The sequence below is a fragment of the Hyperoodon ampullatus genome, assembly GCF_949752795.1.
Source record: "Hyperoodon ampullatus genome assembly, chromosome: 5".
NCBI classification, from domain to species: domain Eukaryota; kingdom Metazoa; phylum Chordata; class Mammalia; order Artiodactyla; family Ziphiidae; genus Hyperoodon; species Hyperoodon ampullatus.
Window position 1 is genome coordinate 144,730,315 of NC_136918.1, and position 27,953 is coordinate 144,758,267.

Consider the following 27,953-nt stretch of genomic DNA (forward strand, 5'->3'; position numbering starts at 1 on the left):
AGGTAGAGCCCCCTGTCCTGACCCAGGTGCCCACCCCACACGATGCCTGGTGTGCAGGTTTTCCAAGGGTCCAGCAAACATTTACTGAAGTAAGGGATAAATGAATGGATGGATGCTGGCTGGTTTTCCTAACTCTTTTCGCATCTTAATCATGCACCCCTCCGGGCGGGAGGGCCATCACCAGGGGTGCCCCGAGTCGGGGTAGAGCTTCTGTGGCTCCTGCAATAAACGAAGTTGAAATAGACCGGCGCCTAGAATAAGAAATTCCTGCGGGAAGCCGGGCAGGCAGCGATTGGCAATGGGACTCGTCTGGCCTCCCTTGGCTGGCCTTCCCTCAGGTCTGGTCACCGTGCTTGACCAGCTTTGCCGCGGTTGTGACTAACAGACCCAGACGGCCGCGATCCGCCCCCTCAATAAACGCGCCCCTTGTTAGACTGAACGGGTTTAGAAACTTGAACAAAAATGCCGGCGCTGCCGGGTCGAGGCCCACTTCCGCCGCCCAGGCGCCGGGTGCACATCGGCCCCGCCCCGGCGTGGACAGCGGTGACCTCACACGGCGCGGGGCGGAGCGCAGGGCGGAGCGCAGGGCGCGGGGCGGAGCGCAGGGCGCGGGGCGGGACCAGCGACAGCGGCGGCGCGGGGCGGGAGAGCGAGTGCGGCCGAGTCGGCGCCACCATGGCCACCGTGGATCTGGAGAAGCTGCGGACGTCCGGGGCTGGCAAGGCCATCGGCGTGCTGACCAGCGGCGGCGATGCGCAAGGTGGGCGCGGGCACGCGGGGGCCGGTCGCCGGCGGGCGGGGTGCTGCTGTCCCCGGGTCCCTGGGGCGCGCCCGCACCCTCGGCAGGCACCTGGGGCACGCGGTCAGCAGGTCGTCCTCCCGACCTTCGCCTCCCGCCTCCTCCTCCCCCTCCCAGCCCCGGTCCCCTTCCCGGTCCGCGTCCTGGACCCGCCCCGCGCCGGGGGCCCGCGTACGTGCCACCCACCACGGCCTCTGCGCCCGGCCCGCCGGGGGTGTGTCCGCGCGGCCAGCCGTGGCCGGAACAGGGTGCTCTCGCCGGCCGCCGCTTCTGCTGCCCCCAGGCCCTCCCCGCACGCTTTCCCGGTGGCGCGCGTCAGAAGCCCCATTTCCTGGAGGCCAAGCTGAGCGGAGGCCAGTGAAGGCTGGGCAGGTCCCCGCAGGCCCGCAGAGCCCCGGCTCTAACTAGTTATGAAACACGACCTGGGGGCACCGTGCTTCCCCCAAACCACTGCCTCCAGGGCGGCTCTGGGGCATTTTCTTTAGTGCAGAGCTGTTCCCACCCCCCTTGTACAGAGGAGGCCAAAGGTGGTGGCCTTCCTGCTGACCTGCCCAGGGTCCTGCAGCTGGGACCTGGCAGAGCTAGCTGAGTGCCCCTCCTGGGGTCTGTCCTGGTGCCCTGGACTTGTCCTGACTGCTGCTCTCCAGCGCCTCTGGCCTGGGATGGCCAGTGTCACACCTGTCGGGCTTGGCTGCATGGCCACACCACGCACCTTGAACCTCAGGAGACGCCTTAATTAGCCCAGGAAGTAGGCCTGGAAGGCACCTAGCCGGCACTCTCAGGCTGCACAGCCGGGCCTGATCTGCCTCCTTCCAGATCAGAAAGTCCAGACACATAATTCCTCTCCCTGCCTCAGGCCCCCGACTCCCCGCTCCCCACTCAGAAGCAGGGAAGAGCCAGGAGGAGGGGGCTTTCACAAGAGAGCAAGCCCAGGAAGGCAGAGACATGAGCCACTGTCTGCGCCCCGGCCTGTGCGCGTTTGGGCTGAGCCCTCCGGACCTGGTCTGGCGGGCAGACAGTGTGCTGTGCTGCACATCCGCAGCCCCGCGTGGCCAGAGCACTTGCCTGTTGCTGGGCAGCGGCGGCTCCCTCTTAGGGCCTGGCCAGTGGGCCGGGGCCAAGTGGGAGGAGAGTGGTCTTGGGGAAGCATTGCCCTGTGAGATTGGACCACGGGAAGGGCCTGGTATATGGGGGACAGACACTTCCTGAGAGGCTGGGCCCGCCTCTCCAGAGAGGCCCTTCCTCTGTGAGGCCCCAGCTCCCCGGCTCGAGGAGGCACAGGGGTCTCCACCCAGGCTCCTGTCTGCACCATGGAGACAACAGCACTGGAGGAGGGCTGGGAAAGATAAATGCGCGTTTAGGCAGGGGAGCCGAGCCGGTGGGTGGCACAGACTAAACAGGACGAGGGGTCAGTGGGGGCAGCTGAAGGGCCCGGGAGGAAGGGGCTGCCGGCCTGGGCCGATGGGCCAGTGGAGGGCAAAGCCTGTCTGACCTGTGGGTCTCCCCTTGGCCAGCCCGGCCCTAATGCCCCACATGGAACGGGCAGTGCTTCCTGGACGCCCAGGAGTGTGGCCGTCAGCGCACCGACCGCTGGCTGGGTCCTCGCTTCCCTAGACCCCTGGCTGTAACGTGGTTTTCTGATCGGGGCTGTGAGAGAGGAGGGCTCCGCAAGCTTCCCCAGTTTAGGGCTCGGGCTGATGCCTGGGGGAAGATGCCAGAGCCAGCTGGCTCTCTGGGAGGCAGGGAGCCTTTCTGTATTTTAAGTTCTGAAGGCCAGCCTGTGGGTGTCCGCGCCGGGCCTGCGCCCTCTCGCCGGCACTGTTCCGGGGAGCTGGCTCCAGACGGTGGGTTCTCGGTTTGCCCTCAGGGGCCCCCGCTGCCTTCCAAACAGAGGCCGACCTCTAGGGACCTGATGGTGCCAGGCGGGCCCTCCCCGTGTGCCCTCCTGGGTGGGCGCGGGGCTGACAGTCGCCGTGGAGAACGGGCACCCACCCCGACCTGCACTTGCCTCCCCGAGGCTCAAGTCTGCATTTGTTGGAGTGAGCGGAAACCAGCCAGCCTCGAGGCAGTGGGCGGCGGGGGAGCGGGCAGACCCTGTCCCGGTGGGGCCGGCCTTGACCAGCTCTCTGACTTGACCCGAGCACATCCCTCGGGCCTCAGTTTCCCCTTCTGTAAACAAGACAAGTCACCCGGCGGGTTCCTTCCAGTCAGCCTGAAAGTCGTGTCCTCTGCCCTTCCCGTTGGCGGGGAGTAGGTGTCCGTGCGTTGAGGGAAGGTGGTCGTTCTGGATGTTACTTTGTGCAGAAGCAACTAGAAGCCTATAACATAGCCCCGCCGCCCACTGGCTCCACCCCTCGGTCTCGGCCCTGGGGCGGACCCCACCCTGCCCCTCAGTAACGTGCAGGACCTGCCTTTTCTGGGTTGATCCGTGTGGACGTTGATGTCCTGTATTTCCGGGTGAGGACCGCCCCCATCTCGTTACGTCCCAGCCTGGCTCCACGTGTTCATATGGACTGATGATTAAGTGTGAATCTGCGGGCCCCGTGTCCTGCCAGGATCACCTCTTTCGTGTACATTTTGTTTTCCCGGAAGCTAATTGTGAGGAGAGGTCACCTTATGAACAAAGGCATCCACCTTCGGACATCAGTTTGGTGGTGGTGTCGATTTCCTCCAACAGGAAGTCATCTGTTGCAGCGTCCCTGGCCCATTGGAGGCTGGAGGCTGGAGTGGAGGGGTCCAGGGCTGGTCCATCAGCGGGAGATGCAGCTGCTCTCCCCGCTGCTCCTCTGGCCCTGTGGGGCTTGTGGCTGCCACCCTGGGTTTATTTTGAGGAAGAAAAGCAGATTAAAGGGCAATTAAAAAGGCCCTTTCAGGAAGGCAGCTTACAGTGAGGTTTACAGGGAAACCCTCGCCCTCAGGCCTCCGTATCCATGGTAGCTGGCACACTTCCATTCTACGATTGAAGAGTTTTCCTGTAACACGGTCATTTGTTCTCCGCTACGAGACTGAGCACACTACCCTAAGCCTGGGGCCCTTGGCAGTCCCTGGGTCTCCAGCCACCGCCCCCGCCCCTCCCACCACCCCATCCGGAACTGCTGGCCTCCCTCCTGTTGCCAGGGGGTGGGGCTTGGACCGGGAGCCTGCAGTGAGCCCGAAGTGGCCTCACCCCAGCGAGGGCAGCCGGGGAGGCAGATACCTGAGGGTGGAAAGCCTGGGCTGCCCAAGGCCCCAAAGGCGGGCCAAATGCTTCTGCAGGACACACGGCCTGCTGGGGCCGGGGGTGGGGTGCAGCTTTGCAGCTGTCTCATCTCCCTCCCGCCCCTGCCCTGCCCCCCGCCAGCAAGGGCAGGCAGGCCAGCGAGGGGCAGGCAGGCCAGGGAGGGCAGGGAGGCCAGCGAGGGGCAGGCAGGCCAGGGAGGGGCGGGCAGGGCAGGGAGCTTGCAGCTCGAGGCCCCCTGACCTCAGGCGAGAGGACTGTCAGCCCTTCGGGCCCGGTCCCTGGGGCAGCCCGCTGTCAGGGGGTGTGTGGGGTACACTCTCTGGGCTCCTACCCCTAACTTCAGTCACTGAACCCCACTTCCGTTCGTTTGGGGGACGTGAGACTTTTATGATTTCTTTAGAAATGGGGTTCTTCTGCTAAAGGCAGGTGTGTCGGCTGTGAGTGTGGCCTCTGAGCTCTGCCAGCCGTGACATCTGGGCACCTCTGCCCCGGGAGTCCCTGGCTCTGGACGTCAGACAGCAGGAGCCTCGGCTGCCGGCTGGGGACAGGGCAGCTTGCTCGGCCCAAGGAGGGCCCAGGGTACATCCTGGCACTGCCCTCACCTGCCGGGGTTCCCGCAGCTCCCCTCCCTTCCCTCTGGGACCTCGGTTTCTCATCTGCAAAATGGGGGCAGTGACAGTGGGCTGATTTCCTGGGAGCCCGATGCCCTGAGCCTGCACTGGGGTAGGCTCTGCCCGCTGTGCTCTTCCTGAGGTGCCATACGCTATATAGCCCTCCATGGTCCTCTGGGAGCTACCTGCTCCCCCTGGGCCCGCCTTCCAGGCTGGAGACAGGGTGAGACTAGTGTAAGTACGGTAAAGGTCGAGAGTCTTCACATGAGGGTCACCCTGTGGACCACACAAGCTACGAGGGACCCTGGGGGTGACGGCACTCCCGCAGGACGCCCAAGCTGATGGGCACTGCCCCTCCACCAGCTCAGAGGGCCGAGGGCCCGGGGGTGGGGCAGGGCTCCTGGGGCCTCAGCCACCCTTGGCTGGTGCCCCGCCCCCTCCAGGGAAAGGCTTTCACAGCTTAGGGACAGACCACGGGATGTGCATGTGCTCTGGGCCAGGACCACCAGGAGGAAGGCAGGGGCAGCAGGGGTGGTCCTGGGGCCAGACCAAGCACAGGTCATGTCTGCAATCCAGCCTCCAGACCCAGGGTCAGAGGCTGGAGCCCAGGGCAGGTGACTGGCCAGCCGTCTTCCTCTCTGAGGACGTGGGGGCCGCCCTGCCTGCCCCTTTGTATCGAACCACTGACATCTTTTGTGACGGGCAAGAAGGTTTGAGGCGAATTGCCTGCAGCCGCTGATTCCAGGCTCCTGCCCCCTCAACCCTTCGCCCCTCACCTGTCCCTGGGCCCCAGCCAGGTGGCAGTCAGTGTGGAGGCTGGGCCCGCCCCAGGTGCCCACACAGGGCCCCTGATCTGGCCCCTGACCTGCCACTGTCCAGGCCCGCAGCAGCTGCAGCCCTGGGCGGGGCCGTGTCCCACCCACAGACAGGGCAGGGCCACCATGTGGGCCCCCTGCTGGTGCTCGAGTCTCTTGTGGGGCTGCCCACGGGGTCTTCTTCAGGTTGTGCCTTGTGAGCCTGACTGTGTGCGAGACCCCGGGGACACAGTGGGACGGCCCCCCGTGGAGGGACCTCAGGGACGCAGTGGGGTGCCTCCGACCCCGTGCAGGGACCTCAGGGACACCTTTGCCTTCTCTGGGTCTCAGTCTCAGAACTGACCACGAGGGAAGGGGACTGAGGTTCCTCTGGGCTCTTCTGAGCACTTCCGGCCCCCTCGTCTTGCCCTATGAGCGTCCACCTTTCCAGGAAGCCTATACTGCGAGGTGGCTGCCGTAGACGGGGGGTGGGGGCCGTGGGGGTCCCAGGGCTGGGGGACAGGGAAGAGAGGTGACCCGCTGAGCCTGGTGGCCCCGGCGTATGTTTGCAGGCTGGGGAGCAGGGGCGCTGGCCCACTCCGCTGCACTGGGGCCGTCCGACCCCCAGGAGCCTAAACTTGGCCCTAGGGGGTGCTGTCCTCCTCTCCTGTCTCATGGAGCCCACCCTCCAGGCCAAGGGGCAGAGGTCTCATGACCCCAGGGCCACAGGCACCGACCTCAGGGTGCTCCCCAAGCTGCCCCCCAGGGTGGTGGCCCAAGAGTCTAGCAGAGGCTGCCGGGCGCATTTGGAAGGCGGCTGCCCCTGCGTCCCACCTGCCCCGTTTTGCATCTTGGGGCCATGTGCCCAACCTGCTGTGATTCCCCCAGGTCAGGGCCCTGGGGACCGGGGAGGGGGGCTGTGCCGAGCAGCAGAGGCCGAAGGTGAGCATGGGTGGTGGGGATGAGGCCAGAAGCGACGTCGCAGGTCTGCAGGTGCCTGTGCTCCGGGCTCAGGAGGAATCGGGCCCTGGTGGGGACCTTCCCGGTTTAACTCCGGGGCGGCTTATTTCCAAGTGCGAAGCCGATGCAATGTGGGGGGCGCTCACCCCATGCCGGACTTGGAGTCCTGGCTCGGCGCCCCCCGAGATGTGGGAGGGACGGTCCAGGGCGCCCTCGCTCCGCGTCTCCACTGACAGGCGTCTCCCTGACCCCTTCGCAGGCATGAATGCTGCCGTCCGAGCCGTGACGCGCATGGGCATTTACGTGGGAGCCAAAGTCTTCCTCATCTACGAGGTAAGGTGTGGGCGGGGTGGTCCTCGCCACACGCTCTGGCGGGGAGCAGTGTGGGGAGAGGGGTGAGGATGGCGGACGGGGCAGGGCTGCCAGGCTCTGGGGTGTGGATGGGGAGTCCGCCCTCAGCCTGGGCGCTCACGGGTGGGCGCGTCCCCTGTGAGAGAGGAGGGCCTGAAGCTGCTGTTCTCCTCAGAGGCCGGGACCTCGGCCCCACCCGTCCTCCGACGCCCAGCCGTCCTGCACCCTCATCACCTAACCCGAGCTCGAGCTCCCCTAGCGACAGCAGTAAACGGCCTCCTTACGCAAAGCAGCAGAGAATCATTGTTCTATTTCGTTCTGGCTAAAGCTGGGGCGCCCTTTGCTTTATCCCCCCAGTTCCTATCCCCCCAAATCCCTATTTCAGATTTGGGGCAGACCCTCCCTCTCTCACACACACACACTCTCTCCCTCTCTCTCACACACACACACACACACACACACACACACACACACTCTCCCTCTCTCTCTCTCTCTCTCTCTCTCTCTCTCTCTCTCTCTCTCTCTCACACACACACACACACACACACACACACACACACGTCCTGGAGTTCTCTCCCACCGTGTTACTTTGTTTCCACTCTTTGCTAAAATGTAGCGAATCCCAACCTGCTCTGCCCTCCCCAGAGCTTCCCTCCTCCCACCTTGGGTGTGTCCGCATCCCTGTGCCTTTACTCTGGTCCAGGTCAGGCCCTTCCTCCCCAGCCTTGTCTGTATGGGGCTATCTGAACGAACGAATGGGCGGGCAGTTCTGCAGGCCCCCCCGTCCTGCAGAGTCCAGACCCTCAGACCAGGCTTGGATGACCAGGACCCTGCAAAGCCTTAGGTCATGTTTTGGGAGCATATCTCCTCAGAGTCTCAGGGACCTGTGGCCTCAGGAGCTGGGCAGGTGGAACCCATGCCCTGATAATGGTCTAGAACCTTCTGAAGGACAGGGTGAGATTCTTCAGGGAGTGGCCTAGTTTTGTGAAAAAGTGGTCTCCAGTCAGGGCGGGGTGGGTCCAGGGCCCGGCTCCTGGAGGTTGTACACATGTGACAGGGGCATCCCTTCACCTCCCTGACCCTCGGTTTCTTCTTCTATGAAGTGGGGGTGTTAGGGCGAAAAGCTAATGCAACACTGAGAGTTGAGGCACTTTTCACAGCCCCTGGCGCCGAGAAGGGCTCAGTGAACGGGGCTGCTTTATTCATCTGAGAGCCCAAACTGCACCTGTGGGCCCAGAGCTGCCACAAGGATGGCTGCTGGAAGTGCCCTGGGCCTGCGGCCAGTTCTGAGGCTGCCTGGGTGCCCAGCCAGGTGGGAGTGGAGAAGGCAGAGGAGTGGGGAGGGGAGAGGTGATACCAAGTGGATGGAGGTGTGCAAAGACATTCCAGAAGGTTCCCAGGCCAGGAAAGGAGGACTGTGTCTGTGAGACTCTGATTCCAGCTGGGAGCACGGTGGGGCTGGGGCGAGGCTGCACCATGCTGGGGTTTTGCAGACTCAGGGCGGCCTCTTTTGTCACTGCTTGCTCTGGACAGTGTCTGAGGGTTTTCAGGTTATCTTCCTGCTTCTCTGTGGGGAGGGGGTGGGGGCGGGGTGGGGTGTGTCCTAGTGGCCAAATTCCTGACCGGAGCGAGAGGGGGCGAGTGGGGGCCAGGCCTGGCCTGAGCTGGGGAAGGTAGCTTGACGATCCCTTAGACGGGGGTCTCGTCCTGAGGCCCTTCTCCCAGCTGCTTCCCCCTCTATTCCCAGGGGTGGGAGCATTTGCCCCGCCCGCCCCCGGGCCCTGCTGCCCAGGACCCTGCAGGCCCCGGCTGATCTAAGGACAAGCGTGGGAACGGAGGAGGCGGGTCGCAGGGCCGAACCCCAGGCAGGAGCGCTGGCTCGCGGCTGCTTCACAGGGGGGGCTGGGAGGGCTGCACGGAGGAGGTGGCCCTGCTCATTTCCGCTCGGCGGTGCCTCGTCTTTTCACCATCTGTGAAAGCACGTGTCCTCTCTCCAGACTGTATAAAGAGCTCCTGCTGATAAGAAGGGGTTGGCCACACGAGAGCGGAAACAGGCAAGACACTGGAATGCTCCGCCCTCGCAGAGGCTGTGCAGGTGGCCTGGGGCTTATGTCATATCCGAAACAGCATGTGTCATCAGGGGAACGCAGGGGAGAAGCCCTGCAGGGACCACATACAGCCTCCGGGATGGAGACCAGCGTGGCCCGGCGCTGGGGGTGGGGCGCTCTGAGGCCCTGGCCGCGTTGCTGATGGACGAGGTGGCCACGGGCGCCTATGGGCACCGTGTGGCAGCGCTGTCGGTGGCTGCTTGCACACCCAGTGACCCGGGAGTCCTTTCCCAGGAGATACGGAGCCCCAAACGGGACCCCTCCAGAATGTCCATCAGCGGTGGACAGGTCATAAACTGTGGGCGTGCGCAGGGGACCCCCGCACGGCAGCAAGCGCAGACACAGTTGCATGTGACCTCGTGGGGCCTTGCAGATGCCTGGCTGAGCGAAAGAGGCCAGACGCAGTGGGGACGCTGTGCTGTCATTTCCGCATCTAATCGGCACCCTTGGGGGGCAGGGCAGCGGGTGTCTCCGGCAGGGAGGGTCCTGGAAGGCAGAGGGGCTGCTGGGCGCTGGGCTGGATCTGGTTCTGACCCGGGCGCGGTGACCCAGCTGCGGCTCGTGGGCACGCATCCCAGGGCTGCCTGTGACAGGAGCGCTGCCGAGCAAGTGGTGCTCTGTCTGTAACGCGTTACCCTGCAGGCCCCACAGATCGTGCCTGGGGAGGCGTCTGGGCACCCCGGCCTCTCCCCTGACACCCCTGACCCCAGCAGACCCCGGCTTTGTCCTCCGAGGCCCTGGGGGTGGAGGGGCCTCCGTGCTCAGGACCCCTGGGCCCACTTCCTGCCAGATGGGCTTTTGGCCGGGTTCCATGTGTCCTGCTGCCGTGGGCGCCCGTCTCACGCCTGTCCCCTCACTTTCAGGGCTACGAGGGCCTCGTGGAAGGGGGCGAGAACATCAGGCCAGCCAACTGGCTCAGCGTCTCCAACATCATCCAGCTGGTGAGGCCCACGGCCCTTCCCGCCACGAGCACGCGTGTGCACCGGGGACATGCACAAAGGCACACAGAGGGACACACAGAGGGATACACAGGTGCACACATCAGACACACACAGAGACAGACACACAGGCACGCAGGGGCTCGGCTCCCGGCTGACTGTCGTCCGACCGCCTTGGGGACGCGGGAGTGGGAGGTCGTGGGGGTGCGATGGCCCCGGGATGTCTCCGCTTGCAGCTGCGGGCTCTGGGAGGAGGGGACGCCCTGGAAGAGGCTTGGCCTCAGCGGCCTCTGCGCCTCCCCTGCCTTCCCCTTCATCATCCTGCTTACTGAGGGTGGGGCGCTGAGCGCCTCGCTGGGGCCAGGGGTTCCTAGGAGCGGGGGTCTTGGCACCAGGTCTCTGTAGGGAGACCGGAGTCCTCCCACAGAGCAGGGACTGCTGTGGGGCACCTGTCACCTGTGTATCCTAGACCACCAGCTGACACCTGCTTATTTAAGAGGCCTGGGTCAGCGGAGCAGTGGGCGACGGGCCTGGACCCTCGGTCATCCAGGCACAGCCAACCCTGCCGTGCCACCCACCCCTCCTGCCCAGGGTGGACGTCCCCAAGGGACCGCGCTCTCCAGGCGCTCGTGGGAGCAGGCCCGTTTGTTGAGCCCTCGATGGTCCAGTGGGGCACGGACAAGCCCTGTTCTTGGGCTTCATCAGAGCCCCCCACCCCGTGTCCTCCTGCTCTGGTGCGGTGCTCCCTGACCCCGTCATGGGTGGGGCTGCAGCCTGGGTACCTCGTCCTCCACCCCAGGGGTCCAGGGAGGGCGGCCATCACGCCTCAGGCCTGGATCCAGCCGTTGCTCTGCTCTGAGCCTGTGTCTCAGACACAGATGGCTGTGGCCTCTGTCTTGAGAGACCGCCCGGGGAAGGAGCTTTAGGCCAAGTGTTAGCTGGGGTGTGAAGCTGCATGAAAGGTGGGCAGGTGAGGATGCGGGGCCGGGCTGGTGTTTGGAGAGAGGTGGGGAGCATAGAGCACGGGGGCAGCGGGGAGGGGCGCAGGAGGAGGCTGGGCCGGGCCAGGGCCGGCTCTGATCTGCGTTTTCCGTGAAGCCTGGGGCCCGGGGCCCAGCCCGGTGCTCTTGGTGCTCTGGGGAGCAATACGTCGTTCCCACCAGCTGGCCGAGGGCAGGGCCGGCAGTTCTGCCTGTGGGCAGGGTCTGGGGAGCCTGGGCTGAGGCTGAGCCGGTGGCGGGGGGCACGTAGACGACGGCACGAGCTGCCCAGGCACGTCCCTGCGTTGGTGCCCGGCCGTGTGGGCCAGAGTACGTGCATGTGTGCGGGTGTGCACGCCTTACACACCTCAGCCTGCTCATCCCTCACCTGTCGAGCTCCCCGAGCCTGATGGCGGACAGTCTCCTCGTTGCACACGAGGAGAAAGTCCGGGGGGTCGGGGTGGGGGAGGCGGACACCTGCCCAGGCTTCTGAGGAGCCCCTGGACTTGGCCCTCTGTTCCTTGGGGTCTCCCAGGCCGCCCCTGCCCAGTACCCGGGTCCCTCTGGCGCCCCGTTGGCCCAGGCTGCCCCTCCTCCGTGCAGGGCGGCACCGTCATCGGCAGCGCCCGCTGCAAGGCCTTCACCACGCGGGAGGGGCGCCGGGCGGCTGCCTACAACCTGGTCCAGCGTGGCATCACCAACCTGTGCGTCATCGGCGGGGACGGCAGCCTCACGGGCGCCAACATCTTCCGCAGCGAGTGGGGCAGCCTGCTGGAAGAGCTGGTGAGCGAAGGTGGGTTGGCGGCGGAGCAGCTGCGGCCGGGAGCAGGCAGGACCGGAGGCAGCAAGATGCTGCGGGGCTGCTGGCCGGGAGGGGGGCCCTGGCCCGAGATCAGGCGGACGCTGGGTGGCTCCAGGAGCCACGGGCCCGGGTTTGGCCGGTAGTGAGGCCTGTGGGGACCCAACGTCGGGGACCCCCAGGCAGTGCTGTCTTCCTGATGCCGCGTGGCAGTTCCCAGGCTGACTCACCCGCGCGGTGAGTGATTCACTCCCCAGTGTGGGTTACGGACTTGTCACAGTTTGCAGAAGTGTGAGAGTTAAAATTTGGTAACATAAGACACAGAGTCCTGGGGGTCACCAGTCGGAAAGTGACCTGTTGGAGCTTCGTTGGTTCTGTGCTGCTCGTGGGGGACCCGGAAGTGAGGGGTGCACTCTCCAGGGCTCCCCTGGACGTCTCCCAGAGGGTGACAAGTCCATAATCAGCGGTTCAGCCACTGCCGCACGGCCCCAGGACCTCTGCTGCAGGACCTGGGGACCTGACCAAGCTGCACTGCCCAGTGGGCTGGGGGAGGGGGTGGGGATCGGGGTCCGGGCCCCGTGTTGTGGCCAAGGGGGCTGGGTGGGGCCGCTGCGGCTGCACCTGGGCTGGCCTCCTCCTTCCCAGGCAAGATCTCACAGAACACGGCTCAGACCTATTCGCACCTGAGCATCGCCGGGCTGGTGGGTTCCATTGACAACGACTTCTGCGGCACCGACATGACCATCGGCACGGACTCGGCCCTGCACCGCATCATGGAGGTCATCGACGCCATCACCACCACCGCCCAGAGGTGAGTGAGGCCCGCAGCCCCCCACCCAGCCAGGCCACCAGACAAGCAAGCCTGGGATCCCGTCTCCCGGCGAGGGGCTGAGGCTGCCTTTCTGCAGGGTCAATGGCTTGTCAGCGTAATTCCATCCCTAGGAGCCTGTACTGGCTGCCCCCAGCCCCCAGGTCGGGGGAGACTTACAGTGGGGTGAGCAGAGGGGCTTGGGGGTCTGGTCCCCACCCTGCCAGGTTGTCCCGAGCCCTAGGTGGGCAGTGGCTCTGACAGGTCTCCTACTGCCCTGGGGCAATGGTGCACCCCACAGGGGGTCCTCAGGCTGCTGGCTGGTGACGGCCAGGCCCCAGCAGGGTGAATGGCCTTCAGCCTCAGGAGCAAAGATCGGTGAAAACCAGCGTGAAGCTGGCCGTAAGCCCGAGACAGAGGTGGCCCTTCGCCCAGGGCCTTGGCCGCCCTGGGAATGACCAGGGCTGTCTGTCCTTGGGCTGCTCCTGCGTCCTCTGTCTCTCCTGGGCACGCCCTTGGCAGAGCTGGGGCCATGGGTGGTGTGGCACGAGAGGCCAGGCTTCGTGGCTCAGCTCCGCTCGGGGGACTTTGCACTGATGCCCTCTGCCCTTTCCACATCCACAGCCACCAGAGGACCTTTGTGCTGGAGGTGATGGGGCGGCACTGCGGGTAAGGGGGCTGCCCGGGTCAGCCGGGGGGCCCGGGGCTTCGGGGCAGTGGGAGCAGGGTGCAGCGCCTCCAGGGCTCCTGGCATGTGGCAGGTGCTCACTTGACACTGGGTGTGAGAGCCGGGGTGTGGGGAGTCCTGACTGTGGGGCTGGGTGCCGCTCAGAGCTGTACCTCTCCTGTGACCCCGGGACCGGGCCCGTGGTGTCGGGTCGGGGCCCACCTACTGCAGCCCCTCGTCCTCCCGCCCCTCCAGGTACCTGGCCCTGGTGTCCGCCCTGGCCTCGGGGGCCGACTGGCTGTTCATCCCTGAGGCGCCGCCCGAGGACGGCTGGGAGAACTTCATGTGTGAGCGGCTGGGTGAGGTGAGGGCCCAGGGGCCTTCTCCCAGGGTCCCTGCCGTGAGCTGCGTGGCCCGTGTCCCCCACGAGAGTGTCCCTGGGGTCACGTGGCCAGCGTTGGCTGATTCACTTCCCTCTGGTTCAGCAAGCATCCCCCCTGGGGGCGGCACCGCAAGGAGTGGAGAGGGCTTCGGTGCCAACGCTGATAGACACACCCGGGGGCTGCCCCGGAGCGCAGAGGGGCCTGAGGGGGACACTCACCACGGCCTCAGGCTCGGCTCCGCGTGGTCAGTCCTGACGTGGGCGACAGGCGGGAGAGGGAACACGGTCAAGCTGGCCCCCTCGGGCCCTGACCGCTGAGCCTGGGCAAGGAGAGGTGGCTTTGTGGAGACGGGTGGACGGGAACCTGGGGCAGTGGCTCCAGCAGAAGAGGCTGTGGAGGCGGGAGCAGATGGGGGCTGAGGCCTCATCCAGGAGAGATGAGCAGGGGTGCCTGAGGGGGTGCCTGGAACGCGGCTCTCCAGGCCCTTCAAGATGGAGCTGGGGGGCTCTGGCACAGAACAGGCAGATACTCTGCCCTGGGCATCCCTGAGGCCCCCCAACTAGGATAGGCTGGCCCCTTGGCTAGGCCAGTGGTGGACGGGAGGGCTGTGACGGGGGGGAGAGGTGCCTTCAGATCAGGGGTCGGGGGGCACTCGAGGGCTGTGGTCTGGGTTCAAGGCAGGGGAGCCCCTGAGACTGTGTGCCCAAGTTCACACTCGGACCCAGTCTGGGGCCCTAACGGGCTCTGTCTACCCCCAATGTCCTCTGCATCCTGGCCCAAGGGCAGGACGAGTGTGGAGGCTGCCCGGGGCCGGGCCTTTTGTTTGTTCTGTTGTCCTGGGAGGTCAGTGCCAGGCCCTATGTTTCCTGAGGGAGGCGGGCGGCCCGGGGCTGGCTCTAGAGCGTCCCTGTCCCCATGTGACCGAGGTGGTGGCATCATTCCCGTCCACTGCCGGATGCTGCTCTCCCCACCTCCCACTCACACCCCAGGGTTCTGTACCCCTGCCCAGGGCCGTGGGAGGGGCCGAGGGTCATGACTGGCTTCTGGAACCTTCCCCAGTGAAGACAAGGATAGGGCCGAGCTGAGCCTGGCAGCGAAGCTGGCCAGAGACCTCTGTCCTCTCCTTGGGGGGAGTCCTTGCACCCCCGGGTGGCCTTGTGGGCTCGCCTGGGTAGAAGGGAGCTCTGGTGGTGATGGTCTCTGGCTGACCTCGGCCGTGGCCTACTTGCTGAGAACTTGGGGCTGCATCTTCCTGGAAGTGGCCTGGACTCAGGCCCGGCCTCCCATCCTGGTTCTTTCCTGCTCTGTGTAAGGCCCTCACCCCACCCCGCCCCGGGGTTCCCTGAGCTTCAGTTTCCCCGCCTGTTACGTGCAGATGTCACCCTCTGTCCTGCCCACCTCCTGGGCTGCAGCGAGTAAGGCTGAGGGAGGTGTGGTCTCTTCTGGCTGTCTCGCTTCACTGCACCACTGCCACCTCCTCCAGGCAGCCCTCCACTCCTGGCTCCCCCGCCCCTCTGTACCCGGGTCCTGCAGGAGCTGCTCTGACCCTATCTTTCTCTCTAAGTCTCTTCGGGTGCTGTGGGACAGACATCTGAGGCTGGTGGATCAGAGTGAACCCCACAAACATTTGTTGAGGAAATAAATAAGCAAAAAGTACTTTCAAATCCCCAAAGAGCTTTGTCTTTGTAACAGTTAAGTGACGCTATTTCGTCCATCACCAGCTGATGGAGGAAATCTTCCCTCAGTCCGGGGAGGGGGAGGAGGAACCCTCCAGTCCCCCAGTCTCTGCCCCCAGGAGGGGCAGCGGGGTCCTGGTTCACCCACCTCAGTCCACCCGTCGCCCGTGTGAGCCCCGCGGCGTGGAGCCTGGGGAGGGCTTGCGGCTCGCGGCCGTGTCTGGGGCGGGGTCTGCGGGCTGGCGGCTGAGCCCCGCCGCATCTCTGACCCAGACTCGGAGCCGAGGGTCCCGACTGAACATCATCATCATCGCCGAGGGCGCCGTCGACCGCAACGGGAAGCCCATCTCATCCCGCTACGTGAAGGACGTGAGTGGGCGGGGCCCTGGGTCACGTGGGGGTGGGCGGGGCCTTGGGGAGGGGGCTCCCCTTTATCTCCAGTCCCCAAGTGCTCTTGCTGGGGCCCCACCCCCAGCTCCTGGAGGGAGCTTTCTTGTCCCTAACGATTGCCAGATGTGGGGTGGGTGCGGCCGGGACCCGAGAAGCCGTGGCCCCTCTGAGGCTGAGGTGTGGTTCCCACCTGCTGGGAACCCGCAACAGCTCTGGTTTCCAGTCTTCATTCAGATCATCCCCCATCCAGCCCCCCAACAGTGTCCCAGTGACAGGGTCCAGCCCCTGCCAGCCCCCCATTGACGGGAGCCCACTGCCTATCCAGTACCAGATTCATAACAGAACAACTTTGGGGGGAATCCTTCGTCCCTGTGAGCAGCACCCACCTGCCGGGTTCTGCCCAGGGCCCGGGCCCCCGTCCCCCAGCACAGCCCCTGGGAGCCTCCATGCCCCTCACTTTGGCCGCCCACCCTGTCCTTGAGCTCCCAACCGGGTGCTGCCAGGAGCCGGCCCCTCCGCTGACCCTGTGCTTCCTGCCACAGTTCCTGGCAAGGCCTGACCCACAGGGGCTGGAGACTGTGATGAGCTCCTGCAGCCAGCACGTGTGGGAGCACACGCCCACACACTCACATGGAAACACACACCCACACACACGGGAGCACACGTGCTCACGCTCAGGCTGTAGGCGTGAACCCTGGGCTGGCTCTGTGGGGCCCCTGGGGAGCTGACACCCTGAAATCCCTGAGGCAGGGTGGGAGGGGGAGGGGAGAGGGCTGGGGGCCACGGGGTGGTGGGACAGTGGATTAGAGCGACAAACTCAGGGACCCCCTTTCTGTCCCCACGAGCAGCTAGTGGTCCAGAGGCTGGGCTTTGACACACGAGTGACCGTGCTGGGCCACGTGCAGAGGGGAGGGACCCCCTCGGCGTTCGACCGCATCCTGGTAGGTGGGGCGTCACCCCGGTGCTGGGTGTGCTGCACTGGTGGCGTGGTGGGTGTGCAAGCGTGGGTGTGCGTGAGCATTTTTTCACTGCTGCTGGTGCTTGTGGGTGAGACCACGGCCTGGCAGCCTAGGCCGCACCCTCCTGGCGATGGCTTTAGCAGGACCTTGGGAACGGAGGGTGGGGTGAGCAGCAGGTCGATGTCTGGTGGTTCTGAGTCTGGCCTATGGCCTGGGTGCCCAGCTGCAGGGCCTGGGTGCCGAATCCTGATTACTGCTGGTCCCACCCCACCCTCTGCAGGGTGGGAGTCATGCTGCAGCCCCACAGGGACAGGGCCCAGGGCCAGGGAGGCCCCGAGGTGGTGAAGCACCCGCCTGTGAGGCGCTGGTCACCGGGGCTGGGGGCTGGAGACTGCAGGGCTGGCCGGAGCGGTGCCTGGGCCACTGTGCTGGGTGAGGCCGGGTGACCAGTGTGGGCCTGGAGGAGCCGCTGGACCGAACCTCTCCCAGGAGGCCTCAGTGCGTCCCCATCCACACAGAGCAGTGGGGACACTGACCTCAGAGGGGGTCTGGCCCCAGGGGTGCACTCGGGACGGGGGGTCAAGCACTGGCCCTCCACCAGGCCTGGCTGTCGAGTGCCAGCATGGGCCCAGGGTCTCACCTCGTGGCAGGAGAATGGGCTGACCTGCTGGTTTTGCAGATGGTGGAGACACCGGAGGCCTGGGTTGGCGACAGAGGGGCGCCAGAGGCACAGCTTAGTGCTGGTCGCCGAGCCCAGGTCCTGCAGGGCGACAGCTGCACACAGTGGGTTACAGGAGAGTGGCCGTCACACGGTTCCCGAGGGACACAGGAGCTTTCTCCCGGGCTGTTCCCGGCACCAACTTGACCAGTGTGGGAGGCCAGGGGCGCGGTCTGGGGGCGCGGCGGAGGCAGAGGACGCCAGTGTCTCACCGAGCTGAGCCGCGGGCCTTGGTCTCTGGCGTGCCTGTCTGTTCCCGTTGGCCGTGGCAGGACCCCTGTTTGTGATTTGTCTCCATGGAGGGCGGTCCTTACCTGACCTGTTTTAGCTGGTCCGGCCCGCCAGCCCATGCCCAAGTTTGCACACACACCAGGACAGCTGTGACAAAGGAGCCCTAAGCGAGCAACCTCGTCATAGAGAACTCTGGAAACCGCGGTCCAGCCCTGGCCCTGCCACTGCAACCCCGGGGTGCAGGGGCCACGCCCTCCTAGCAGGGCCGGCTGAGGCCCGGTGAAATGGTGCCGGGGGGCTGCTGTGAAACGTGGTCATGCTCAGTCACCATTTCTAGAGTAAACAGTGTCGCTTACTCCAGAAGCTTCTAGCGTGTGCGTGTGCGTGTGCATGTGCATGTGGCTCTGAGAGCCGAGGGCGTGTGCGTGGCGTGGGGCTGGCTCCGTGCCCACTGCGCCTGCCTGAGCCCCGCCTGCCCCTCTCTCCGCCCAGAGCAGCAAGATGGGCATGGAGGCGGTGATGGCACTGCTGGAGACCACGCCCGACACGCCGGCCTGCGTGGTCAGCCTCTCCGGGAACCAGTCCGTGCGGCTGCCCCTCATGGAGTGTGTGCAGATGGTGAGCACCCGCCTGCCCGGGCGCCGGCGTGGGGGCTTCGCAGGGAGGTGCCTGGGGCTCTCGTGCCCCCTTCCCGCCACACCCCGGCACTGCCTGTCCTTCCGGGCCTCTCAGGGCCCAGTCAGCAGGCCTGCTGCAAGCCCCCGCCCCCCGTCCCCCTGGGAGCCCTGCCGCTCCTCCACGCGTGCTACATGGAGCGGGCGGCAGGTGCGTCGCGCCTTCTGTTGTGGGCCCCCTTCCGAGTGTGTTGCTGCGCCCCCCTGCGGGCCTCCGGGTATCCGAGGCCTGCAGTCCTCCAGGTGGGGGAGGGAGGTGTGAGCACATCCCCAAGGTGCCCCTAAGGTAAGACAAGCCCGAGACAGGTGTGGGAGCTGCAGGGAGCTGGGGAGCCCTGGGGAGCCCGTGGGGGGCCTGGGGGCGTAGCTGGGGGGAGCCCAGGACACTTAGCTTCCCAGAGCCAGTGGCCTGGGACAGACTGGCTTTGCAAACTGGGCAAGGTGGGGCTCTGGGGCTAGGATGGGAGGGGGAGGGGGAGCAGGTGGCCAGAGCCACCGGGACGTCTCATGTGGTCGGAGCAGGGGCCACGGGAGCGGGGAGTGGGGAGCAGAGAGAGGCTGAGAGGCTGGCTGTGGGGACACTGGGGTGCGGGGCTCGGTAGGTTTGGGGGGCCCTGCAGCTGGGGGCAGAGCAGGGCCTTCCCAGGGGAGGTGGGCTGGCGCGGGAGAGGGGCCTCCCCGGCGCTTCTCCTGGAAGATCCTCCTGCGGCGACCTCCCCTGGGCCCCGCTTTCGGGCAGGCTGGTCGCCAGTGGGTGGCGGGTCTGGGGGCCGGAGCAGCCTCACCCTTCGTTCCTAGGCCCTGGCTGCCCCCCACCCCCTTCCCAGGGCTGAGGAGGCGCGAGGCCCGGGTGCCCCTTCCAGGGAGGGGAGGACCTGGCAGGCCAGGTGGGGTCCCCTCGGCCCCTCAGCCCTCTCGATTCCGGCAGTGACAGCTGCCCGGCGGGTCTGGGACAGGCCCCCCGCGTTGGGCTCAGATGCATGTGCCAGGCCTCCGCCTCCAGGCTGTGCATCTTGTTTTCTTTAAGACCAAGGAGGTGCAGAAGGCCATGGACGAGAAGAGGTTTGAGGAGGCCATCCAGCTCCGAGGCAGGTGAGGGCCTGGGGGGCCCGGTGCTGGGCAGCTGTCTGCTCAGTGGGGCCCACAGCAGACTCTGAGTGGCTCGCACACGGCCACCCCCCGACACGGGGATGTGCCTACCTGCAGAGGTGGCGCTCTGAGACCCTCCTCCTAGGGCATGCATCGTGTAGGAGGGACAGGGCCCGACAGTGTCTGAGGAGTAGGCAGGCTGTGTGGATGCGCCCCGCAGGGCTGGCGGGGCCTGCAGGGCGCTGGGGGGATGGGGAGGACACAGCACAGGGCGGGCACCTGGGGAGGGGGAGGGGGAAACTACAGAAGGCAGCAGCCAGGCAGGCCCGGAGGGGCCGGGTCAACTGGCCCTGCGGGTCTGCTTCCTGTGGTTCCCGTGGCAACGCTTCCTGCCCCGCTGCGGAGCTGCCGAGACCACGCAGGCTGAAAGCGGGCGCTCGCTTTGCGGAGAGGGGCGTTGGGGTCGCGTGTCCATGGGGGCCTCTGCCGCCCGGCGATGGCGCCCAGCCAGGGTCCGTGGCGACAAGAGTGGGGAGGTGGGCCGCACCCGTGTCCAGGTCCTCTGAGGCTGTGCTGCCGGCCCCGTGCTGTGCTGAGCTGTTCGGCTGTGGGCTGCGCCACGCATGACCCGCTTCCTTTCCAGGAGCTTTGAGAACAACTGGAACATTTACAAGCTGCTTGCGCACCAGAAGATCTCCAAGGAGAAGGTGAGGGGCCAAGCCGCAGAGCCCACACCTGGCTGCGCCCTCGGCCTCCTCCCGCCTGCCCTGCCACCCCGCCCAGGGAGCGGGGAGCTGGCCCCACTGAGCCAGGACCCTCCCTCCTGTCTGGGGTCTGAGCTGTGAGCTGAGAGTACCAGACCTGGCCTCTGCTTGACCAGCAGGTCCCAGACAGGCCTGGGGATTACGCTGGCCCGTTGCTTATCAAACGGCTGGAGGAATTTAAGTCAGGAGAGGAGGTTTAACTCAGCAGACGAGTGATGCAGTGTTGGGACACGTTCCGAAATAGCTCAAACCCTCAGGAAATGGACTCTCTTGAAAATAAAGATGACAGCAGGCTTCGTTTCTGAAACCACAAGGACAAGGAAAGGGTCCCACCAAGACAGTCTTGGACGGTGGGGTCCTGGCCCCCCATTTATCCCGGGAGCTGGTCAGGGGTGGGCAGCGGCTTCTGACAAGGCAGGGTGGTCCCCACATCCCCTTCCAGAACCACCTGGGGCATAACCACCTCGGGTGCGTCAGGCTGTTATTACCAGGACCCACTAGAGCCAGGCTGCCCAGCAGAGCCGGTGGCCACACGTGGCTGCGGAGTGCTGGCAACATGGCTGTCCTGGTGAGGTGTGCCTGCAGGCCGCGTGGGTGCAGGTTCTGGGAAGCAGCAAGGGAAACGGGCGTGGAGGCGCCCGACGGCAGTGTCTTACGTCGCTTCCGGGTTGAGGTGCTGACGTGTTGGTTCTGTCGGGTTCCAGCAGCCCTGGGACTGAAAGAGCATCGCCTGCTTCCTGGCACTTTCTTACCGTGGCTGCGGTGGCCCCCTTCCCTCCACGCACCTGTGCAGCTCGCCAGGGACTTTCTGGGGTGCTGCTGCCCTGAGCCCTGAGCGTGGGGTGGTTGCCCAGGGCTTCCAGGCAGGCGCTGACTCTGGCCTGAGCCACTGCTGCCCCCGCGAGCCGCGCTTGGTCGACAGCAGCCCGAGTCCCGCTCCTACCTTTGGCCGAGGACTTTGCAGTAGTGAGCGGGGCCTGCACCGTAGCTCATGTGGTCTTGGGCAGAGCCTTGTGGTGTCAGGAGGGCAGGTCTTTGTCATGCCCGGGGGAGTCCCATCTCTGGACCGTGTCCAGGCTGCCACGAGGACTGGGGCCTCTTCTCTGGAAGCGGCTCTCTGCTGACATCTGTCTGGGTCGGCAGTCCCCCGCCCCGCCCCTGTGCTCATGCCCTTGTCTCCCCACCTTCTCTGAAGACCGGCTTCTCCCTGGCCATCCTGAACGTGGGGGCCCCAGCGGCCGGCATGAACGCGGCCGTGCGCTCGGCGGTGCGTACCGGCATCTCCCAGGGCCACACGGTGTACGTCGTGCATGACGGCTTTGAAGGCCTGGCCAAGGGGCAGGTAGGTGTAGCCGTGCCTGAAGCCGGGTGGGGGACGGGGCCTGCGGTGGTGGACCTGTGTGTCTTTGGTCAGTTTATGACATGTCCCCGGCTTGCTTACAAGCAAACAAGTACCAAGGGGCTCGCGATGTGGGTATAAGGGCCAGGCCAGGTCCTCTCCTTGGGGTGGAGTGGGAGCAGCTGGGTTCACTTTAGCCTGGCCCAGGCCCCGAGACCCCGCTCTGACCTGTGGTAGGACGGTCAGTGCCAGGCACGACCTCTGTCCCCCCTCCCCCGAGGACGTGCTCTCCCTGAGGACAGGTCCATCACCTGAGGCGGGGTGGGCCAGCGCCCCTGGCCTGCCCCCCTGAAGCCGTGCCTCCCCCCTGCAGGTGCAAGAAGTGGGCTGGCATGCTGTGGCTGGCTGGCTGGGGCGTGGTGGCTCCATGCTGGGGACCAAGAGGTGAGCACCTGGCTACCGAGGGCAGCAGGGGGCTGGGATGCAAGGGAAACCAGCCCTGTGGCCCTGGGCTAGGTCTCCTCTGGCTGGTGGCCCGTCCAGAGCGGGACACAGACCCTCCTGCCTGGGGCTTCCTGGCCAGGAGCTCACTTGAAGTCACCTGTGTGGAGGAAGGCTGCTCAGGCGGCTCCACACCTACAGAAGGGATCCCCTTGGGCAGGACGTGAGGCTCACAGCCAGGTTGTCGAGAGGGCAGTGGCCAGTGCCCAGCAAGGGCATTGAATAGGTGCCAGGCTGCTGGTGGGCCCCGCCGCCCCCCTGTGCCTCACCTTTGCCTCCACCTCTAACTGGGAATCCCACCGCCACGCCCCAGGCCTGCCTTCTCCCGAGGTCAGGCACGGTGCAGACGTGGGTCCTTCCAGCCTGGCGTTCTGTACAGATGAGCACGTCCATCTGATTTATCTCCCACTGCAGGACACTACCCAAGGGCTACATGGAGAAAATTGTGGAAAACATCCGCATTCACAACATCCACGCCCTGCTGGTCGTCGGAGGCTTCGAGGTGAGGGGGCGTCTGCAGGGGAGCGAGCGGGGGTGGAGGAGACCCCAGGGTGTGGGCCGCGTGCGGGAGGTTACCGTGAGCCGGCTGGACTGATGGGGCCACCGGGGTGAGGGTGGAGGGGCTGGTGAGGAGGGGAGAGGGGAGGGAGGGGGGAGGACGGAGGAGAAGGAGGGGGGAGGAGGGAGGGGGGAGGGAGGAGGGGGGAGGAGAAGGAGGGGGGAGGGAGGAGAAGGAGGGGGGAGGAGGGAGGAGAAGGAGGGGGGAGGAGGGAGGAGAAGGAGGGGGGAGGAGGGAGGGGGGAGGGAGGAGGGGGAGGGAGGGGGGAGGAGGGGGAGGGGAGGGAGGAGGGGGAGGGAGGCGGGGGGAGGGGGGAGGGGGGAGGGGGGAGGAGAAGGAGGGGGGAGGGAGGAGAAGGAGGGGGGAGGAGGGAGGAGAAGGAGGGGGGAGGAGGGGGGAGGGAGGAGGGGGGAGGGGGGAGGGGGGAGGGAGGGGAGAGGACGGAGGAGGGGGAGGGGGGAGGAGGGAGGAGGGGAGGGAGGAGGGGAGGGAGGGGGGAGGAGGGAGGAGGGGGGAGGGAGGAGGGGGGGAGGGGCAGCTCTGACCGCAGGGCAGGGGCAGTGGGGGTGGGATGGCCCAGCCTCCCGCTGCTGAGGTGGTGGTCCAGCACGTCCCGGCGGAGTTCTGGGCGGTGGGGGCCCGTCGGCGTGATGCGGGGGCGTGGTCAGCCCCCGTAAATGACAGATACCCACGCCTGCCCTTTCCTGAAGGAGCCCAAGCCCCCGCAGACCGCTTGGAGTGGGCTGGGGTCAAGGCGGGGTGGGCGGGCCTCCTTCCTGTCCTCCTCGGAGTCCAGTTTCCCCAGTGAAGGCGGCTGCAGAGCTCCTGGGTGGGGCCCGCCTGGTCTCGGTCCTGGGGTGTGGCAGGTGGGCCCAGACGCCCATTGCCAGCCACACAGCCTGGAGCAGGACCCAGGGGCCCCTCCTCCTGCCTCGTCCGGCAGCCCGGCCTCTCCGGGGCCGGCCCTGAGCACCCCCCCCGATTCCTGCAGGCCTACGAGGGGGTGCTGCAGCTGGTGGAGGCCCGCGAACGCTACGAGGAGCTCTGCATTGTCATGTGTGTCATCCCCGCCACCATCAGCAACAACGTGCCGGGCACCGACTTCAGCCTGGGCTCGGACACCGCCGTCAACGCCGCCATGGAGGTGGGGCATGGGGCCGCTGCCCCCACCTAAGCCGGCAGTGGGCGGACGGGGCGCCTGGGAGGGGAGAGCGCCCAGAGGGGCTGCCGAGGGGTGGGATGGGGTGCGGGGCCCCCACCGAGGCTGGCGGCCTGCATGGGGAGTGGGCAGGACCCGGCTGCCCCCGAGGTCTCAAGGATGGCAGGGAGGTTGTGACTCTGGGGTCATCAGGGTGTGAGGATGATGGTGGTCAAGGCTGCTGCTGACGTAACTGAGCTTCTGTACTGGTGTGGACGTCGGGCCACGGTTCTGTCCGGTGAAGCAGCCACACGTGGCTCTGGGGGAAACCCAGGGCTCCGGCTGGGACGTGGGAGGGTGGGAGGTGGGAGCCCAGATCCTGGAGGAGTCCCAGCAGGCTGGCGCCACCAGGGGCTCTCTGGGGGCATCCCCACCGCTGTCCCCACCCTCTAGACCTTTCCCACCTTCGACTGTGACCCCACATGAGCCCAGCTTCCCCAGGGGTTCAGCACCTCCGTTTTGGGGGGGTCTAAAGCTGGAAGGGGGCATGTTGCTCAATCAAGTGCTGCGTGTTTTTAGATGGAGAAGAAAATACAAGTGAAACAAGAGGCTAGAGGAGATCCCACCCCACCCCCATCTCCTGACTCAGAGTCCCATGATCCTCAGGGGTTTTCTTTGAATTTACCTCCCATCTGAACTGGACGTGGGTCGCCCACGGCCCCTCTGAACCTTCTGGTGCCCCTGCCCCTCGCCAGATGAGGGAGGACAGGGTTCGCTTTTAATTTGCGGCTCTGATTTCTGGTTGAGTATTTTTCTATATGTTTACTGCCCATTTGTCAGGGGTTTTTTTTGAAATGATCTTTTTCCACCATTTGCCTATTTTTCTCTGGGCACGTTTTCTTTTTTATTTGTAAACGTTCTTTACATATGTAGGCTATAGACCCTTTGCCAAACATTGCAGCCGTTTCCTCCACTTTGCTCTTCCTCTGTTACCTGGGGTTTATCCTCATAGTTCAGACACCAGTAAGCTACATATCTGTTTTATTTCTGTTTCCTCAGTTCTTTATTTAATGCTTGAATTTCGTTGAACTGTTCAGTTAGGATTGTCATCACTTGTCGTGTTACCATTAGCGTCTGCAGAGCACGTACTTCACGTGTCGTCAGGGCCCCTGTTTACGAAGACCCTGCCGTGGCAGAGTGTCTTCCCCGTTGGCACATGAGCAGATTAAGGCCCAGTGTGTCCCTGGCCCAAGATCAGGGAGAGCCTCCTAGAGCCTCCCTGGCCCCTACCCACTAGATGCTAGTGACACCCACCTGGTCCTGGGGGCACAAACACCCGGGCTGAGGACCCAATTCTGTGTGGCCGCGTGGAGGGCGTGTGGTGAGGGCTGCCAGTGCCCTGGGCACATAGGGCAAGGGCTGTCCCAGCCCCTCCTGATCTTCAGTCACATTGGGAGAGAGACCGGGTCCCTGCAGTGTCGTGGGTCCCCGCGGTCCGAGGGGAGGGCTCTGACCTGCACCCTGGCCCTCAGAGCTGTGACCGCATCAAGCAGTCGGCCTCGGGGACCAAGCGCCGTGTGTTCATCGTGGAGACCATGGGGGGCTACTGTGGCTACCTGGCCACCGTGACCGGCATCGCTGTGGGGGCCGACGCCGCCTACGTCTTCGAGGATCCCTTCAACATCCAGGACTTAAAGGTGAGCCGAGCCCGTACCTTTCTCCCGGCCAGGCTGAAGGGGCCCCTCCTGAGACACAGGGGAGCAGGCCTGCAGAGGAGACGGGGCCCCTGCCAAGCAGCCACGGCCCAGCAGGCTGGGGGCTCGCTGCCTTCGAGGGGACACATCCCGTGAGCCTCTGCACCCCTTCCCCGATCCCGGGCAGTGCCCCTGCCGCCCTGTGGCCTCCGTGGCCGCCCCCGCCCCCGGCCCTCCCCCTGCGGCTTCATGGTCCAGCCACAGGCCCACACTTGCACCACCCACACAGCCCTCCAGCAACCGCAGCCGGTTCCCGTGCCCGCCCCCCGCCCCCAGGCTGATCTGGGTCTTCTCAGCCCCACCTGTTGGCTAGTCCGGAATCGGCCCTGCCAGACAGCCTCAGGCTGCGGGAAGGGGTGTGCAGTGCTGGCTGCTGCCCCCGACTCCGCTCAACCCAGGTCTTCACCCCACAGGCCAACGTGGAGCACATGACCGAGAAGATGAAGACGGACATCCAGAGAGGCCTGGTGCTCCGGTGAGGCTGCCGGGCGAGCCCGCAGGGTCCAGCAGGGGGTGCAGCTGGGTGGAGCAAGGCTGGGGGGCTTAGGAAGGAGTGGGTGGGGTCGGGCTTTCCTGTGAGCCTGTGGCCCGGCCCGGAGGGGCTCAGCCTCCAGGCGAGGCTCAGGCCTCCCCTGCCGCTCCCACCCCCTTCCTCTTCCCAGAAACGAGAAGTGCCACGAGTACTACACCACGGAGTTTCTGTACAACCTGTACTCCTCCGAGGGGAAGGGCATTTTCGACTGCAGGACTAACGTCCTGGGCCACCTGCAGCAGGTACAGGGTGGGGGAGCACGGATTCCGTGGAAGGCTGCTCCCTGGCCCCCGGCCCCCAACTGTGCCCGGGCCGACGGGTCCCAGGAGGCCATGGCAGGATGAGGACCCGTCTCTGTGCCCCTCCTCATGGGGCACCTGGCTGTAGGTGCCCCTTCGTCCTCACACCCCTGAGCAAGGCTCGTGTCCTGCCGAGGCCTCAGCCTGAGGAGGGGGCGTGGCCGGGAGCCACCTCCACCCTGACAAGCCCCTCCCCTTCTGGCCCCCTGGAGGCCCTGCAGGAAGCCCGCGCTGTGGGTTCCAAGCAGACTGAGGGCCGTGTGCACCCCTAGGGCTCCCTTCTCCCGGGGGTCTTTGCTCACTGGTGGTGGGACCTGCCTGCCGGATGCCGGGGCCCCCGGAGGCCCCCCAGTCAATGAGTAGGCAGCCCACTGCCCGGCCTCTGGAGGTGGCTTTTAGGGGTTTTTAGAGGTGGGACGGAGAAAGGGGCCGGAGTGCTGCAGGTCGAGGGGACGGGGTGTCAGCCCAGCAGGGCTCACCTGAGGTCACGGCAGGGCCTGGTTGCTGGGCTCGGGCCAGGGCTCGGCTGCCTGAGGCCCAGCTCCTCCCTGAGGGCCAGAACCTGGCCTCACCCACTGTGTGTTCCAGGGCGGGGCTCCCACCCCCTTCGACCGGAACTACGGCACCAAGCTGGGGGTGAAGGCCATACTCTGGATGTCCGAGAAGCTGCGGGCAGTCTACCGCAAGGGTGCGTGAGGGAGGGGGTGGCTAGCGCGACCTGTCCCCGCGAGGGCCCTGGGTGTGGGGCTGCCAGCACGTGCCTGTGTCCACAGGGCGGGTCTTCGCCAACGCCCCCGACTCGGCTTGCGTGATCGGCCTGCAGAAGAAGGCGGTGGCCTTCAGCCCTGTCACCGAGCTCAAGAAGGACACCGACTTTGAGTGAGTCCCAGTGAAGACAGGGGTGGACCGCCGGGCCCAGACCTGCCTGGACCCCTGATCCCACAGGGCTGCCCGGTCCCCACGCCCGGGGCTGACCCCGGGTCCCTGTTCCTCCCGACGGGGCAGAGAGTGAGGGTGGGGTCAGCCATGGTCGGGTCTGCCGACCCCTCCTGGGGGCGGGGGCCCCGGCACCTCTGAAGCGCAGTGGCCGGAACTAGCCTCCACATGTCCCGGGTCCTGAGGTCCAGGTGTCCCGAGGGGGCGTGCGGGGCCCAGGTTGGGGCAGTGGCCCGGGAGCTGCCCCGCCCCGCCGCTGGCCCCGCCTGCCCCGCCCCCTGGCCCTGACCCCGCCCCGCCGCAGGCCCCGCTCCCGCCCCTGACCGTGTCCCGGCCCGCCGCAGGCACCGCATGCCCCTGGAGCAGTGGTGGCTGAACCTGCGGCTCATGCTGAAGATGCTGGCGCACTACCGCATCAGCATGGCCGACTACGTGTCCGGGGAGCTGGAGCACGTCACCCGAAGCACCCTCAGCATCGAAACAGGCTTCTGAGGCCGCGTCCCTGCCCCGCCCCGGCCTGCGCCCGCCTCCCACCCCCTCACCTGCCCCCACTTTGGAGCCTGGGCTACTGCCGCCTGGAGCCTGCGGGCAGGTGGGCGGGGGGTGCACCCTGGCTCCGGGACTCCCACGGCCCCAGGTCCAGCCTGCTGTCCGCTCGGCTCTCCCCCAGGACAGGGCACCCTGGGCACCCACCTTCCAGCGCAGGGGTATGTGGGGGCGTCCGTGCTTGGACACGGCCGCCCCTCTGCCTCGGTACCCATGTGGCCCGGAGCCTCTCCCCAAGCCGGCCCTGCACCCTCACCAGCCCTGGGGGCGCAGCAGCCTGGGTCTCCGTGCCGGAGGGTGGGGACGTGCCCCGGCGCGCCTCACTGTGGCCCTCCGCCTGTGTGCACTGGCCGCAGGGGCTGAGCAGCGCTTGTCACCTTTTTTAGAAATAAAATCACCCCGACTGTGGGGTGCTGTTAGTCTCTGGAAA

The 27,953-nt window shown here is 66.0% G+C and overlaps 1 protein-coding gene across 1 annotated transcript; it reads left to right on the forward strand.

The window, feature by feature from the left end:
• Positions 1-643: 643 nt before the first annotated feature.
• PFKL (phosphofructokinase, liver type) lies at positions 644-27,953 on the forward strand. The gene is made up of 22 exons (XM_079704740.1): positions 644-760; positions 6,644-6,717; positions 9,707-9,784; positions 11,365-11,554; positions 12,206-12,371; positions 12,993-13,037; positions 13,291-13,399; positions 15,368-15,463; positions 16,333-16,425; positions 17,885-18,010; positions 19,094-19,158; positions 19,799-19,862; positions 21,115-21,261; positions 21,632-21,702; positions 22,174-22,261; positions 23,310-23,462; positions 24,989-25,153; positions 25,624-25,685; positions 25,873-25,984; positions 26,630-26,729; positions 26,815-26,920; positions 27,322-27,953. The coding sequence occupies exons 1-22, from the start codon at positions 676-678 to the stop codon at positions 27,467-27,469; spliced, it is 2,343 nt and encodes a 780-aa protein (XP_079560866.1). The 5' UTR covers positions 644-675; the 3' UTR covers positions 27,470-27,953.

What these genes read in the sequence shown, in the direction of transcription:
- PFKL (XM_079704740.1), top strand. Translation starts at nt 676, where the DNA reads ATGGCCACCGTGGATCTGGAGAAGCTGCGGACGTCCGGGGCTGGCAAG. An exon ending in CAGCGGCGGCGATGCGCAAG is followed by an intron (nt 761 to 6,643) that starts GTGGGCGCGGGC and finishes ACCCCTTCGCAG; the next exon opens with GCATGAATGCTGCCGTCCGA. An exon ending in TCCTGGGCCACCTGCAGCAG is followed by an intron (nt 25,985 to 26,629) that starts GTACAGGGTGGG and finishes TGTGTGTTCCAG; the next exon opens with GGCGGGGCTCCCACCCCCTT.